Raw genomic sequence first — 17,856 nt, 5'->3', positions numbered from 1 at the left:
ATGAATATGAAGGCGATAGGTTGAAAAACATGATGAGTTCTGATTAGTTAAACTTTACAATTTGGAAAGGCTATAAATAAGACCAGCCTCTTTTCACACACCAGGTCACATATTTCAATTAGGCAAAAAAATGTATGGGAAAATAGATGCTGTCTGATGTACTATGATGTCTATTATTCAAATCACATAATAAAAACAATGCACTCCTATACAGTACAAGCAGCAAGCAGTTCCCTGTAACTATGATGTAACGATGATACTTGAGTTAATATCTTAATAAAATCATCTCGATCATCTTGAACTGTTAACTGGTCACGATAGAAGTGCACACCTCCATGATGAAATGTATCCATGACAACTGGTCGATCATTACAACATTCGGTAATCAATGGTAACCTAAATATCGTCAAGGATAATCACCATACCAACAGTTACCAAGGATACATTTTCTGTAGTACACTGTTAGTAGATGCTGCTATAAACAAGCAACAAGAATACCATATTGCCATGGTAACAGGCTCCCTGTAACAAGTGAGTTATATGACATCACATGGTGTAATGAAACCCAAAACCTTTTAAGTGCATTTTCTATCATTAGTAACATCCAGCTGGTAATCACATGAGAGTTGCCATGAAAATGAGTTTTCTTAAATACCTGTAAATAACCGATAGATGTTGTCATGGTAACATGTGTCACACCTCCACCAACATGTTGGCTGCACACGTCATATGTATTTGTTGTTGTGACAGGAACTCATGCATCACCATGTTAACAGCTTCAGATGGTGATAATAAGTCGACCATCATTTGCGGCAGAATGTTTGTAACCACCAGGGTATAGGGGTGGGGAGCTCTGCGGAACCTACCAGCACATCAAACATTATCAAATTATTAATCAACAACTTAACATACTGGTGATCATCATCAATATGTTAATACAGTATGAGGTCAAGGTAAATGAGATCAAACTATGAGGTCAAGGTCAAAATCATGAGATCAAGCCATGGGGTCAATAAGGTCACAATGCACAGATCCTCTCCATAACATGAGGTCAAGGTCAAAATACCTACAAGACACTTTAGAAGCTAGTACTTTGACCTTCCTAAAGTCTTTGGAGGTAAAATATATGCTGTCACCAAGAACTTAATCCTTGGTGTTTGTGATACATTTTTATAACACAGCGATCACATGATCCATGACACACCCACCATTCCAATATACATGTAATCCGTTCTCTTGCCAGAGTAGTAGTATCCATGGTAACACCAATCAGGGACTCCCCCTCTTCTCCAGTGTACACACAACACAACAATAGCCCCAGGGCAGATAACGTCTGAGAGTAACTGGAACCTCCTGATGATAACCTGATTATTCCAATTAAAGCACTTATAGTAACCAATGGACTTAATGATGTCCCGAGCACAAGATGGCAGCAGGACTAATGTACAGGCCCTCAGAGATCTCAACCTGTATAGTGCACTTAGAGTGAGACTTGACATTAAAATGAGATTTGCTTACTTCTGAGTGTGGTCTACTCTTAGTACTACAAAAATTGCAAAATCTGCCACTTTCTTTGGCTATTTTTTTTTTACATTTTTAGCCATTAGAGCACTGTTTAGTGCTCCCCAAGAGGTCTGAAGTGACATTAAATTATGTGAGAGCTTAATTTTCCAGAAATTGCAATGCATGAGATGGAAAGACAACAATCCAATGCATGTTTTTCACATGTAATACATGAGAGTTGAGGTGTATGGACAGGCGCCTATGGAAAAGTTGCTTTGATTAATCATATTTTAGCCAGGGAAGTATCCAAGACAACAACAGTAAATGAATTGTATTACATGTTGGATGATTGCTCATTTGCAATGATTTTGCTACTTTAATACCCAGCACTGTTGGTTACTGGTCTGTACCTTCTTCACAACTGAAACATTAGTCCTTCAAACAAATAACGCGGCCATCTTGTACTCATGACATCATTGTAGATAAAGCCCATAAGTTTTAACCATGATGACATCACAAATGTGATATTGTGTGGACCTACAGTGAGCTAGCTATATGCATGAGGTCAAAATATTTGCAGAGCACCTAACAAAGCCTCAAGCATAATTTCTGTTGATTGTTAAATCTGAGACACAAATGTCATCAATGTGGTCAGATTTGAGATAACTAACACAAAATGAAGCTCACTATTAGACTGCTGTCTAGCGGGTTAATTTCAAGGGTAAAAATTATCATGGATCATCCAACAAATTTCAATGGGATTTTTGCTACTTCAAGATCTTATAATTATAATGTTATTTCAGCCAATCTGCAAATTTCAAGGGAATTTTCACAGATAGCAGATATTTTAGAAGTTTAACCTTCAACCCACAAATTTGGACTTTGTACATACTAACTTGCTGTATGGCATAGGCGGTGGCATGGCCCCCTCACTTTTATGAGACAATGTTTGCAAGAAAAGATTGAGATACTCTAATAGAGCAATCACAGTATTCAGAGTAGTGTAGCAAGCTACTTAGCTACGTATGTGAGTTATAAATAAGGAGATATAGTTGGTGGAGGGCAGCTATTGTCAGCAGGTAGTAACCTTCTTTTTGTTTTTGGTCTTCAGCTACAGCTGGCCTGGTCCCTTCACTCTTTGACCTGCTCCACCGCCCCTGCTGTATGATATCCAGAGGTTCCTATGGAGATATTTTCTTCTTGAGCATAAACTCTCAGATGGGACCACCCAACAGGCTTGAAATATGTACAGTGCAAATGCAGCCTTGTGTATAATGGCATAGCCTTCTCACCCAGCAATTACATTAAATGGCAGAATCATACCACATTGCCTCAAACTACAACCTGGGAAATGTCTCAAATAAATTTTAACCATGGCCATCAACCCCTTCACTTAGTAGATGGGGAAGGTCATAGTATACTCATTGGTTACGACACAGTATTGCTGAAACTATGTTTTATTAGAGACCAAGTGATCATGTGATATTCTGGTATTAAGTTATTTATAACAGGACTAGCTGTTATTTGAGGTTATACAACAAATACAGTAATAACTTGTCACAGTTCACATATCGTATAGTGACATTATTTGTCCAAGAGGAATAATTTTTACAATTTTTGCAGATTGGCCATTCTCCATGAAACCTTTCCCCTAGGAAATTTGTAGCTGTTGATCAAAATGGAATTTATTAATGCATTAAAAATATCCCCCCCTCAAAATTTTGTATAGTGATGGACTGTGAAATATTCGCCCTCAAAAAGAAACCCCATTATACGGTAAGTGAATTTGTCAGAGAAAAGTGAATCCCATTGATTGATGTACACAGCTCTAATTCAACTACTCTAACAGAACATACAGTAAGTGTCTAATAGAACAGTCACTTGTACTGTTCGGATAATCAAGAATTTGAGACCATTATAAAGAGGTCCTCTTTATAATGGACTCCTGTACTGTTGACTGTGGCTAGCGACAGTATCCGTAATATACTATTTCTGTGTCAGTCAGATCACATGAGCACCTCACCTAGCAATGCTGACAGCAGCTATGTGTCTTCGGTGTTCACTAGTTAGAGAAAAAGTCAGCAACAATTGCTCAAGACCATGTGAGATAGCTCTGTGTAGTAACACTGGAGGATCATGTGATCTGAGTATGTCAATTGTACCCTAAAGAGGTGGGGATGATATGTCATGTCATTATATAACATGTTACCATGACAACAGCAGTGACAAAGTTTTCCTGATGTATTTCACTACTGTGACACTCTATCATCACCATGGTAACTGCCCATACCAGCAACATGTGTTGTTCATTATAACTACATGAAAAACATAGGTAACTATAGCAACACATTTAAGTTCCTCAAGAAGGAAGAGCACACACCACATCCTTAACATAGGAAGTGGAGTGGGTGGGCCACTACACACAGCTACACTAATACAAAACACAGTTTGTACAACAAGTACAAATAATTGAGTATCAGTACTACTAAACTGCTCTGCAAATCACACAACTTAAATCTGGTCAGTGTTAACAGTGTTATACCTCTAGCTGCTGGTATAGATGGTCAAAGGAATGGAGCACAATATAGAAATGGAGTACAGTATAGGAATGGTATAGGTGATTACAGTGGACAGTACACCTACTGGCAGAAATTCTTCAAATGTTCCAAACAATAAGAACACAATGAGCCACTTATAGCAGGGATCACATGAACTCCATCAGCTGACTCCATACAATAAAGTAACCCTCGGAGACACGCCTCCTAATAATATGGGATACATCGTCATGATAATACTGAAGAGCTCACCTGAGCTAACAAGGCACCAGTTTGTAATACAAGATCACATGACTTGATCACATGATCCAATACACTGCCTCCAGGCTATGAGATATGCAGGCAATCACATGATCAGCAACCAATCAGAACGCACCATTCTTAGTACAGCAACACATTTCAACATCCCATAAATGAGGTGGGCATGTCCAATAGTATCCTCACTAGCCAATTGGTTGCCAATGGCAATAAACTCTAATAACATCCAATCAAATTGCTCTGCGGTGAAGAACAGGTCTGACAACATAACGACCTATGTGAACAAACAATGAGATCATGTGAGCTACAACAGCAATATCATGGACTGCACACCCGTGGTCAATGGTGTCATGTGAAAATGGGCCAATGAGAATGAGATTTGAATGGAATTGCTCACATTTTGATTGGCTATTTAGTTGAATCCAAAAAAAAATTATGACTGTGGATGTGCAATCTGTGCAGGTGAACTATATAGGGTAGTTTGACCAAGAGTTAGCTCAGGTGAACTATATAGGGTAGTTTGACCAAGAGTTAGCTCAGGTGAACTATATAGGGTAGTGTGACCAAGAGTTAGCTCAGGTGAACTATATAGGGTAGTTTGACCAAGAGTTAGCTCAGGTGAACTATATAGGGTAGTTTGACCAAGAGTTAGCTCAAGTGAACTATATAGGGTAGTTTGACCAATATAGGGTAGTGTGACCAAGAGTTAGCTCAGATGAACTATATAGGGTAGTGTGACCAAGAGTTAGCTCAGGTGAACTATATAGGGTAGTTTGACCAAGAGTTAGCTCAGGTGAACTATATAGGGTAGTTTGACCAAGAGTTAGCTCAAGTGAACTATATAGGGTAGTTTGACCAATATAGGGTAGTGTGACCAAGAGTTAGCTCAGATGAACTATATAGGGTAGTGTGACCAAGAGTTAGCTCAGGTGAACTATATAGGGTAGTTTGACCAAGAGTTAGCTCAGGTGAACTATATAGGGTAGTTAGACCAAGAGTTAGCTCAGGTGAACTATATAGGGTAGTTTGACCAAGAGTTAGCTCAGGTGAACTATATAGGATAGTGTGACCAAGAGTTAGCTCAGGTGAACTATATAGGGTAGTTTGACCAAGAGTTAGCTCAGGTGAACTATATAGGGTAGTTTGACCAAGAGTTAGGTCAGGTGAACTATATAGGGTAGTGTGACCAAGAGTTAGCTCAGGTGAACTATATAGGGTAGTTTGAACAAGAGTTAGCTCAGGTGAACTATATAGGGTAGTTTGACCAAGAGTTAGCTCAGGTGAACTATATAGGGTAATTTGACCAAGAGTTTGTTCAGGTGAACTATATAGGGTAGTGTGACCAAGAGTTAGCTCAGGTGAACTATATAGGGTAGTTTGACCAAGAGTTAGCTCAGGTGAACTATATAGGGTAGTTTGACCAAGAGTTAGTTCAGGTGAACTATATAGGGTAGTGTGACCAAGAGTTAGCTCAGGTGAACTATATAGGGTAGTTTGACCAAGAGTTAGCTCAGGTGAACTATATAGGGTAGTTTGACCAAGAGTTAGGTCAGGTGAACTATATAGGGTAGTGTGACCAAGAGTTAGCTCAGGTGAACTATATAGGGTAGTTTGAACAAGAGTTAGCTCAGGTGAACTATATAGGGTAGTTTGACCAAGAGTTAGCTCAGGTGAACTATATAGGGTAGTTTGACCAAGAGTTTGTTCAGGTGAACTATATAGGGTAGTTTGACCAAGAGTTAGCTCAGGTGAACTATATAGGGTAGTTTGACCAAGAGTTAGCTCAGGTGAACTATATAGGGTAGTGTGACCAAGAGTTAGCTGAGGTGAACTATATAGGGTAGTTTAATCAAGAGTTAGCTCAGGTGAACTATATAGGGTACTGTGACCAAGAGTTAGCCCTCACTATGAACTCTTTGGTTTGGAAACTTGGGAAATCCCCTTGGGGCCCACCCATCACCTAACACTTGTCCATTTGGTTCCATGGGGTATATATACCAATTAGTCACTCTCTAGAGTTCCTAAGGATACAAATACATGAAATTAACAAGGAGAAAACATCCTGACTGCCTGGCAGATTGCTGTAAGCATTTGAGCGTTAATCAGATGGGTACAGGTTCAAGGCTGCCCAGGTTCAGTCATAAATTTTTTCTCCTTTCTCCACCTTTTCAGACACACTTTCTATAACAACTTTAAACAGGCTGTAGGACCAGGTGTCCTATACACCTTCAGCACTTGAGCTGTAAAGCCTTAATGAAGTATACAACAAAGTACTAAAGATAATAAGTCGTAGATAATAATAAATTATGTTTGAGAAAACTACAAGGCCTAAGACTTCGCACTCACCAGTATGCCGGCATAATTTTCAGAATAAAAGGTCACCAATTTTGTGAGAATAACTCAGGAATAATAGGATGGTTACAGGAATAATTTTAGAATTATCGGATGGTTACAGGAATAATTTTAGAATTATCAGATGCTCACAGGAATAATCGGTGGAATTAAGGGGTGTATCTATTCTTGATTAGCTAGAAGAAAGAGTTAAGTTACTAAGAATGATACGTATATAGCTGGCATTATTATATGAGTGCTGGCTGAAAAGCCCCTAAAAGATCGATATACTTTAATAGAACTCTCAAATACTCTAATAGAGCAGTCAGATCGTTTTATGTTAATAATCTACAGCCAGCACCAGGGATGTAACTGTGCTATTCTGAAACTTGTGTATCTTATATCAGTGTATCTTCTTCAAGTCTTTGAACATATCAATACATTATTGTCTGCATGTAGCTATAGTTACACTATATGAAACCACTTGAACTATTACTGCAGATATTCTAAGTCTGTTGTAACTATTTATGGTTAGAAAAATGTTTCATTTTTGGCTATTAATTCAGGCAGAACTATTTGTAGCAGCATCTTGAAAACTAAGCAACTAGTCACAGAAACTAAATGAGCATTATTATGGGATAATAGGCTAGACACAAGAATAAAAAAGAATAGGAGAAATTTTTGGGAAATTCTGGAAAGAATAATAGGTAAACTGTAGAGCATAATAGGCTCAGGCCTACTCACCGGGAATACAATCCAAGTTGAACAAAGAGACAATTGTATAATGGGCATGATAGAAATGGTATGACGATTCTACTTAATGCCAATCAAAACACCTTAGCAGTTAGCACGTGACCTGTGCTCCATTGTTGGTACGTGTTCGCTTGCTCATTGATCAGGGAGAGATGACAGATCCTAGAGAGATGACGGGTTGGAAAGCAGATGTACAACGAGTTAGTGTAAATTAGTCAGGTCACATGTGTTTTATCAGAGCTGGTAGTTTACAGGCAATTTATTAAATACCCCTAACGGTGGGTTTCATCAGCCTATTGGAGAAATGGCGCTTGCAAGATAGCTAATGTAAGAAGGCTGGAAGTAAGTTTCTTATAAATACTGTACAATTGAGATACTCTAATAGAGCAGTCACTTTAGCACGCACACTTTGAATTACCATGTGATTAGCTACCTTATAGCTCTACAAGAAATTAAATCACTAATTAAAGTAGCTAAGTTGTGTGTGTTCATCTTGCAGATGTGCTTAGATTGAATATACTCTAATAGAGCAGTCACCCTAATAGAGCAGTCAGTTTCTAACTTTTAATTCTATTGTAGCAGTCACATCTAAGATTAATTACCAGCTTAGAAACCATGTTGGTGCCATGCAACTACATAACACTATTATATGACTGGTGTGTATATTGCACCACTGGGAGTAGCTTATTCTCCTGACCACAGTGTGCTAGCTACATAGTGTATGCCTTGCCCTGTTGTTAGTTTGTCCTGTTTGTACGTGTACTTGGTTGTATGTGACCCAGTCCTGGATAAATAAATATAAATCAAAAAATAATATTTAAATAAATGTGATGTCTTACTGAACTCAAGCCTACCCATAGCATAATGATGTACGTTTGTATAAAGAAATTATATAGTAGTTAGTTAGTAGAAGATTCCTTTAAAAACTCCAGAAACTTAATCAGGTTGCAATGATGGTACTTTTGGGCCTGACCCAACACAGGCAAGGTGCTGTGAAGTAAACCTGAGGATGGTTGCTATAGGAACATTAAATTACTAACTTTCCTCATGTCATCATGCTATGCTCACTGTTACATAATTAGCTTTACAATTTACAAAAAGTAAATATTCCATTCCATTCCATTCCTGACATGTGCCAGTTTTGAAGTGATCCTGTAGAGTATTGACTTAGACTTATATATAAAGTAGTTGTAGTTTGTATGTATTCTGTAGTGATTGTATAATGTGATTGACATGGAGTTGTATGCATGCGTGTGGTTGTACATGTGCGTGCCGCCATTTTAGTTGAATGAATAATAAATCTGCTCCAATCGGCTAATACATAACAGTGGCGACGAGGATGGCTAATGGAACTATTGGACAAATTGAACCTTTTGACTATCAACAAGGTGATGACTGGCCAACTTACGTCGAGCGATTGGAACAGTACTTTCAAGCAAACAACATCGCTAATGCTAAGAAAGTAGCGACCTTGTTGACGGTAGTGGGGCCAAAGACCTATAGTCTTATGAGAGATTTATTAGCACCAGCAAACAACATTGCTAAGAAAGTAGCGACCTTGTTGACGGTAGTGGGGCCAAAGACCTATAGTCTTATGAGAAATTTATTAGCACCAGCAAAACCAGCAGAAAAGGAAATGGGGCTGTTCACAATCAAGGCTGTAACTAATCAAAGCAATGGAGGAATCTTTGTGACCCCAGATGTAAATGGTGTTCCGCTTCGTATGGAATTAGATACAAGTGCTTCAGTTTCACTGATTTCTATAGAAGTTTGGCAAAGTGATTTGAAAGGAGTTCCTTTAGAGAGCCCGAGAATTGTCCTCAAAACCTATACTGGTGAAAAGTTGGAATTTGAAGGTCAAGTCATGGTACAAGTTAGATATCAAGACCAAGAGGCAACATTACCATTGTTAGTGGTGAAGGGAACAGGGCCTTCCTTATTGGGTCGTAATTGGTTACAAATTATCCGTTTGAATTGGGGTGAAATCAAACATGTGTCTTCAGAGTTAGATAACTTGATTGCCAAGGTCCCGGAGGTCTTTAAAGAGGGCTTAGGTACTGTTAGAGGGTGTCAAGTCAAGTTGTCAGTTAAAGAGGGAGCCACTCCAAAGTTCTTTAAGCCACATTCAGTGCCCTTTGCATTGAAAGAAACAATTGAACAAGACCTGGACCAATTAGAGCAACTTCAAGTGATCACGAAAGTCAACTACAGTGAGTGGGTGGCACCAAGTCCCTAAGCCAGATGGATCAGTCAGGATCTGTGGTGACTATAAAGTTACAATAAACCCAGTTTTGGAAGTAGATCACTACCTGTTACCCACACCAGAAGACCTGTTCGCAACAGTTGCAGGAGCAAAGTGTTTCTCCAAACTTGATTTATCACAAGCATACCAACAAGAGGAGTTGGAGGAAGAATCTAGAAAGTTTGTAACAGTAAGCACTCACCAGGGTCTCTATCAATACAATCGTTTGCCTTTTGGGGTAGCATCAGCCCCTGCTGTATTTCAGAAATTGATGGAACAGACTCTACAAGGTATCCAAGGGGTGGTATGCTATTTAGATGATCTGTTAATTACAGGAAAGTCACCTTCAGATCACTGGCGTAAGGTGGAAGAGGTATTGGAGAGACTAAATGAATGAGGTTTTAGACTGAAACGAAGCAAGTGCTCATTCCTGGAGCCAGCTGTGGAGTATTTGGGCTACTAGATTGACTCAGAAGGGTCACATGCAACTACAGCTAAGATTGATGCTATTTTGAAGGCTCCTAGACCATCAGACCTCCGTCAATTGCGGTCATTCCTTGGTCTCGTAAATTACTATGGCCGATTTGTCCCTAATTTGGCTACCATTACACATCCACTGAACAACTTGCTAAAACAGAATGCCTAGTGGAAGTGGACGTCAGATTGTGAGAATGCATTCAGTTTACTGAAAGAGCAGCTGGCATCAGCATCAGTACTAGTACATTATGATATTACCCTTCCAATCAAGTTAGCTTGTGACGCGTCAGCCTATGGTGTGGGGGCTGTAATCAGCCATGTAATTCCAGACTCTAGTGAACGCCCAATAGCATTCGCTTCCAGGTCACTCTCGTCAGCTGAAAAGAACTATTCCCAGATGGAAAGAGAGGCGTTGGGTATCATTTTCGGAGTCAAGAAGTTTCACAAGTTTCTTTACGGACGTTCTTTCACTTTAGTGACAGACCACAAGCCGCTAGTAACAATACTGAGTCCTACTTCACTGATTCCAACATTGGCCGCAGCACGCCTACAGCGTTGGGCACTGCTATTATCAGCTTATCGTTACACAGTGCAGTTCCGTCCCACTGCTAAACATGGGAATACCGATGGCTTGTCACGGTTGCCATTGTCAACTATACATCCGGAGGTCTTTGACCCAGTTCCTTCTGAGGTAAATATTTTGCAGATTAACACATTACCAGTTAAGGCTACCCAGCTGAAAACAGCAACAGATGAAGACAGAGTGACTTGCTAAGGTACGGCACTATATTGTAGGGGGGTGGCCTGTGAAGGTTGACTCTGAATTAAAGGTATATTTTGATAGACAGGAACAGTTGACAGTGGAAGCAGGTTGTATTTTGTGTGGTGTTCGGGTTGTTGTTCCTTTGAAGCACAGGAAATTTGTCCTAGAAGAGTTGTGTGAAGGGCATCCCGGCATTGTCCGAATGAAGTCACTGGCTCGTCTTCATGTGTGGTGGCCAGGTATTGACAAGGAAATTGAATCTGTAGTCCATAACTGTATGGCTTGTCAAAGTGTTAGAAACAAACAGCCTCCTACTAGTCTCCACCCGTGGTCCTGGCCTACCCGTCCTTGGCAAAGAATTCATTTAGACTTTGCAGGTCCATTTTTGGGCAGCATGTTCCTGATAGCAGTAGATGCACATTCTAAATGGATAGAAGCAACCGTGATGACCACAACCACAAGACTATCACTGAACTACGTAAGATGTTTGCTGCTTACAGGTTGCCTGAGCATGTTATCTCGGATAACAGCCCTCAATTTACCTCTAATGAATTAGACGAGTTCATGAAGAAAAAGGTATTAAACATTTGCTCACCTCACCATATCATCCTAAGTCAAACAGTGAAGCTGAACAAGCAGTTCAAACTTTCAAAAACAGTTTGAAGGCTAGAGAGGGAGAGAATGAGGATCTGCAAACCAAGTTGAGCCGATTTCTATTTTATTATCGAACAACACCCACCACCTCTACTGGCCTGGTCCCTTCAGAGCTTTTCATGAAAAGGAGATTGCGAACACAACTTGATTTACTAAGACCAAGTGTTGTGGAACAAATGAGCAATTATCAAGAGATGGCTAAACAATATGCCGATAAGAAGGCACAACCTAGGTCTTTTGAGATTGGAGAGCGGGTGTTTGTGGAAAATGTAAAGGGACAACCAAGTGGCTGGCAGCAACTATAACTGAGAAGATAGGATCGGTGATGTATCAAGTGCAAGTAAACAATGAGAGCTGGAGAAGACACGCGGATCAAATCAGAGTGAGGAAAGTCGAACAAACAGCTAATGAGACTGCAGATTACTCGAGTGACAAGGATTTGGAGCCACAGCCTGAGCAAGTTGTTGAACGTGATGATGCCTCTCCTATTGCAACTCCCAGCGAAGAGTCAAATGTAAGATCACCGGTGGCATGAGATCGGCTAGCTAGTGAACTGATTCAAGAACCAGTGGTATCACGATACCCAAGGAGAACACATGTGCCTCCAGATCGCTGGATAGAACACTGTTAAATAAGGAGGGAGAGGTGTAGAGTATTGACTTAGACTTATATATAAAGTAGTTGTAGTTTGTATGTATTCTGTAGTGATTGTATAATGTGATTGACATGGAGTTGTATGCATGCGTGTGGTTGTACATGTGCGTGCCGCCATTTTAGTTGAATGAATAATAAATCTGCTCTGATCGGCTAATACATAACAGATCCCATGTTGCAGGCCTGGTAGTCACATGTTACAGGCCTGGTGGTCACATGCTGAGACCCAGGTCACATTTTATGGGAAATACATACACCTTCAGTGATACAATATTAACTTACACTTCTAATAATTTCACACGTGATCACATGATGAAGATGCTCCCCTGATAACCACTGAGTGAACAAGTCCAACAACAAAACTATACAAGATCTAGTGAGACAAACAGCAGCAACAGCAGCATCAATAATAATAATAATACTACTACAGTGAAAACTGTTAATCAGGACAACACTACACACTTGGAATTAGCATATAAACTGAACTTGATAATCAGGACACCTTGATAATCAAGACACCTTGATAATCAGGACACTTTGATAATCAAGACACCTTGATAATCGGGACACCTTCATAATCCGGACACCTTGATAATCAGGACACCTTGATAATCGGGACACCTTCATAATCCGGACACCTTGATAATCAGGACACCTTGATAATCAGGACACCTTGATAATCAAGACACCTTGATAATCAAGACACCTTGATAATCAGGACACCTTGATAATCAAGACACCTTGATAATCAAGACACCTTGATAATCGGGACACCTTCATAATCCGGACACCTTGATAATCAGGACACCTTGATAATCAGGACACCTTGATGATCAGGACACCTTGATGATCAGGACACCTTGATGATCAGGACACCTTGATGATCAAGACACTGTTGGTTAGTCCCAAATTAACACACAGGTTTCACTGTACACCTGTTGAACCCCAATAGTGTCAGGTAATGGTAAAACTGTTCAAATACATTAACTGTTTGGATAATCTAGCTATATAAGAGTTCTGTTAAAATGCTTTAATAGAATGTACACCTACAAATTAAACTACTCTAATAGAACAGTCACTTTCATCACAGTAAAGGATATACTATACCAGGGGCTTCCCTAAAGAGCAGCACAGCACCGCTCTATTTTATTCAAAATTCCTTTGATGTGGAAAAAATAATGTATATAATTAGCAAATTGACTTGATGTTGGTAGCAAATTGACAGTTTTACCACTCTACTTTATTTTGCTGGGGAAGGCTCTGCTATACCATAATATAATTATTACATCACAATACATCCACCTCCCCCCTCCCCTGGGGAACAGTGTTACAATACAACACTTGTATCCACTTCCCTCCTCCCTTGGGGAACTGTGTTACAATACAACACAAGATCACCTTGTATCCACCTCCCCCCTCCCCTGGGGAACTGTGTTCTCATTACTCCTCATGTGATGTGTAATGGACCATAATGAATGTAGAGATAACTATGTAGTGATAATATCATTGTAGTTACCATGGTGACCATGATGATATCATACCTGACCATAACTGAGATCATGTGATCCTATCTTGCGCTCAACATTATTAGAATACATGTGTATTTGTAGGTCTTCATCTCCAGTGTGATATCCACGGTAACCAGTTATGTCATCCCTATGACAACAGACTATGTCATGACATCATCAAGATGATGACATACTAGGGTATACTACACTTGGGGAGAGGGTGACATGTTACTATTCTGCCAATTCCTCAAAGTTCAGATAAAGGGTATACCCCCCAGGTGCGGGGGTATACCCTAGGGGGGTTTCACCAGTTTCAGGAAACCAGTCAGCTTTTCTAAATCGAAAAAACAATAAAACAGTAATCGAAATTTAAATCTAAAAACAAGGTGTATTAAGCAAATTCTAGTGATCAAACTACGTAAACTGCTTCTCTGCAGCACAACCTTGAATGTGTTAAACGCCTCTAAAAATAATTATCGAATAAGCTATTGTCAGATTTTGTAAAAAGAAGAAGCTATTGTGGCAAAAATGTTGCCATAAGCAACACAGTCTAGTATGTTGCCATAAGCAACACAGTCTAGTTACTAATATCACGTACGGTACTGCTCAAATGTACCATCACATTCGCTTGATTGCCAGTGATTAAAACTCACTAATTAAAGGGAGCGGCACCCGTTTCCTTCATGAGTATCATATGGGATGAATACTCACAAAGGAAACGGATGCCACGTCCTTTAATTAGCGAGTTTTTTAATTACTCGCTGCATGCGAGTGTGACGTTATGTTTGAGCGGTACCGTACTAGTCATAACATTGGTGGCTCAGTTTGCCAAACTCTTTTTCCGCCAAAGCATATTATTACCAGACATCATTTTCTACATGCAATGTGTATAGTAACATGTAAAGAAGTGTGTCGTTTCAACAAAGTATTCTTTTTCTTTACCAACTGGATTCCATCAAATATAATACAAGTATAAGGAAAAATTAGAAATTTAAGTTTGATTAGAGATCATAGAAAAAAGTAGGGAAACAAGGGAGGTCGCCTACACCTGAAGATACATTAGCCATGATTGAATTAGGGATTAAATGTCCACTAGTATCCTGCAGGTACAGGTGACCTCCCTTGTTTCCCTACTTTGATCCCTTGTCAAACCTTATCATGTGGCTACATTAAACGGATGGATTATTTTATTAATTGGGGAATTAATTACATTTGAGAAGTGGCTGACAGTACGGCAGGTAGTGTTACTAACACCATCATGTAACACACCATCATGTAACACACCATCATGCAACACACCACCATTTAACACACCACCATGCCTACAGTACTCATTATATACTAGTAACTTTGTGACATGTATAACAACAAAATGTCAACTCTTGTTACCAAGGCGGTCATTTTAGACAGGTATTGTCACTTCTTCAACCTATGTAATACTACACTTAAAAACTTACCGAGATACCATGGAAACCAGCAGATCATTTTCAATACGTTGTCTCATGTGAGTAAAATGTTTCCCTGGCCTGTAACACATCATCATATAGCAGCCAAACATTACACAAGTTGAAATACTTGCTATCAAGAAATGGGATGTTTCTATGGCGATAAGTGTGTAGCTTAGAGCCAATCATAGGATTCCCAGGTTCGGGACGCCAGGTTGCCATTAACAACAACGAAGTGACTGATTGAATACCTCTCATTATAAGCATCACATGATCTACACCATTGCTATTGGTTACCGACATGTTCAAAACTGACAATGATTGTACCCAGACCTCTTCAAACTGTACCCGTGACAACCAACCTGTATATAAACATAATTAATGATAGTTCACAACACAAACTAACCAATCTGATTGGTTCTTTTAATCAGTCCCTCTTCCACCACATCTCGTTCTGCTAACAGGTTGTTAGGCAACTCTTGCCCTACCTCCCAGTCTAGCTGCAGAGCAGTCGGTGAGGCTGTAGCATGAGAATTAACCAATGGGAGACGAGCTAGCCCGACTATCAGTTGTCTGTACACAGCATCAGTATTGATATCCAATAGTTTCATTATGCTGTCTTGAGGTGATTTGATAGGCTCATTCTCTGTCAACACCAGTATATGTGCCATTGATATGGCTTCCTTTATGAACTCTACATCCATTTGAGATGTGAGCTCATGCGATCCCAGTAACTATAACAACTTGTAAACAAAAGTTATGAGGATGACACTCACCATGGAAACTACCATGATTAAGTCGTTATTATGGATACACTCCTTGAGGCACTTCTTAACATAGTTAATTATAGCCACCCCATAGGAACCTTGCCAAACACCTCCTAATATGGGATCTGCTAACAATAGCCACAAGATGGCTAATAAGAGATCATTGTTCTTTGGGTCACATGATACCAATCGGTTTAACAGTGTCTCCTTGGCAACCACCAACAACTTGTCTGGTTGCCTAGTAACATCAGGACCAACTTCCTGAAATGTAACTATAGCAACAACACATGATAGACACTCCCACTAACTGCTAATGGAACTATTTTGGATAGTCTGGTCTGTTCTATTCCTGTTGCTAGGCAACATACCAAATGACGTGAATCAAATTTCTATAAAATAATAACATAACACACATCACCATGGTAACCACTAGAATCACCAGATCCTTCATTATAGTTGCCATGTTATCAGACGGTAATTGATGCAGCAGTTGTGCACAAATATTGGAATTACTACCATTGCTATGGCAATATTGAGTTACATGATACTGTAACCACTCCTACAAAATCATAGTCATAGCAACCACACTATAAGAACTCCTCACTTGATCACATGATCCAGTGGTTGCTGGTTTAACTTCATGTTTGCTAGCACAAAGTGATTCCAATAATTTAGTGCACCTGTGGTAGATGTATTATCACATATCAGATCATGTGATCTCACCTTTGCTGTTTACTTTGAGGTAATTCTTTTATCAGTTGCTGTAGCAACAAAACATCTTTCCATGTTTTGTCCTTAACTTTATTCACCACAGTGTTCTGTGCTGCCATGGCAACAGCCAGGACATGGCAGCCAATGAAGTGTTTACATAATATTGGGATGACCAAATCACAATGATTGTTATGGTGATAAGATAGTATTCTGAAGCAGTGTGTGATCTGAAGTGCCTGAAGGGTGTTACCATGGTAACCATAGTACAAACACACATGTACATTCACACATAATTGCTAGTTATGAGTACACCAAAGATGAAGCTATCCATGACCTTAAACATCCTGTGAAGGTAATGCTATTAATAGCACAAAATACACATTAGCTGTGTAACAAGTCATCTCGTGTAAGGTTGACACATTTATGACCATTTTCATAAAGTGAAAACCAGATGGCCTGCAGCTGCCCACAACTCAACCTACAGATTACCATATTCATCTTGAGCTCCTGAGCAAGGGGGTGTTATCTAGCTGTAACATTATTTTTCCAATTAAAGTTCCCCTTCTGGAGTAATCGTACAATTGCACTTAGTTGTGCTGTGGGGGGGGGGGGGGGGGGGGGATGGGGGTGGGTAGGACCCACACATGTGTACTAGTAAAGAATTTGCTGTGTCAGAAAACATTTCATATGAGTGCAATTAATGGATCCTAGGCATGTAGAAAATACTAATGACGGAGATCACATGAGATCACATGGGATTAATGTACTTATAGGAATAACGACAGATGGACACTTCTCCATTTAACTCTTGAACTTTTCGGGAATGCGTGTTTAGTGTTTACACAATATGGGCATGTATGACAACATTAGATGGAGTAACTGTGTTCTTATAGCCTAACACTACACACTGATCGAAGGTGTTACCATCAGTGACTTACTTGTTATGAAGCAATACAACAGCAAGTCACATTTGTTTGTTTCAAAATTCTTACCACGTGTTTAATTTTTGATTGTAAGTTTAATCACATGAGCCATATACAGACTGATAGATAATTTAATGGCAAAGCAAACTTGTTGCAAGTTGATAGGAGCAACCACACTAAGTTATGGATCATTTTATAAAGGTGTGTAAAGGGTTTGCATATTTCCTTACCAATACAAGAAATTTTGGCCTCACTATTTAGCTCTAGGGTAAACCCCTAGGTATCATTTTAGTTCTTGCTACATCAGAATGC

At 39.5% G+C, this 17,856-nt stretch overlaps 1 protein-coding gene across 2 annotated transcripts in view; it reads right to left on the bottom strand.

Moving 5' to 3' along the window:
* Positions 1 to 152: 152 nt before the first annotated feature.
* LOC136252650 (huntingtin-like) overlaps positions 153 to 17,856 on the bottom strand; it is a 53,005-nt gene continuing 35,301 nt past the window's right edge. For both annotated transcript variants that reach the window (XM_066045176.1, XM_066045177.1), the window contains 21 exons: positions 16,634 to 16,857; positions 16,515 to 16,590; positions 16,350 to 16,469; positions 16,219 to 16,299; positions 15,920 to 16,171; positions 15,550 to 15,877; positions 15,274 to 15,505; positions 15,156 to 15,224; positions 13,732 to 13,846; positions 13,589 to 13,677; positions 12,473 to 12,563; positions 4,435 to 4,590; positions 4,311 to 4,385; positions 4,147 to 4,265; positions 3,713 to 3,818; positions 3,527 to 3,666; positions 1,209 to 1,364; positions 700 to 862; positions 573 to 655; positions 445 to 522; positions 153 to 396 (listed from right to left, as the gene is read on the bottom strand). In XM_066045176.1, the coding sequence (XP_065901248.1) occupies positions 207 to 396; positions 445 to 522; positions 573 to 655; positions 700 to 862; positions 1,209 to 1,364; positions 3,527 to 3,666; positions 3,713 to 3,818; positions 4,147 to 4,265; positions 4,311 to 4,385; positions 4,435 to 4,590; positions 12,473 to 12,563; positions 13,589 to 13,677; positions 13,732 to 13,846; positions 15,156 to 15,224; positions 15,274 to 15,505; positions 15,550 to 15,877; positions 15,920 to 16,171; positions 16,219 to 16,299; positions 16,350 to 16,469; positions 16,515 to 16,590; positions 16,634 to 16,857 (2,943 nt within the window). In that variant the 3' untranslated portion in view covers positions 153 to 206. The remainder of the gene's footprint in view (positions 397 to 444; positions 523 to 572; positions 656 to 699; positions 863 to 1,208; positions 1,365 to 3,526; positions 3,667 to 3,712; positions 3,819 to 4,146; positions 4,266 to 4,310; positions 4,386 to 4,434; positions 4,591 to 12,472; positions 12,564 to 13,588; positions 13,678 to 13,731; positions 13,847 to 15,155; positions 15,225 to 15,273; positions 15,506 to 15,549; positions 15,878 to 15,919; positions 16,172 to 16,218; positions 16,300 to 16,349; positions 16,470 to 16,514; positions 16,591 to 16,633; positions 16,858 to 17,856) is intronic.

Source organism: Dysidea avara, chromosome 4 (genome assembly GCF_963678975.1).
Source record: "Dysidea avara chromosome 4, odDysAvar1.4, whole genome shotgun sequence".
In the NCBI taxonomy this organism is placed as follows: Eukaryota; Metazoa; Porifera; class Demospongiae; order Dictyoceratida; family Dysideidae; genus Dysidea; species Dysidea avara.
Note: the sequence above shows the minus strand (reverse complement) of the source record. Positions and strands in the feature narration are given on the sequence as shown.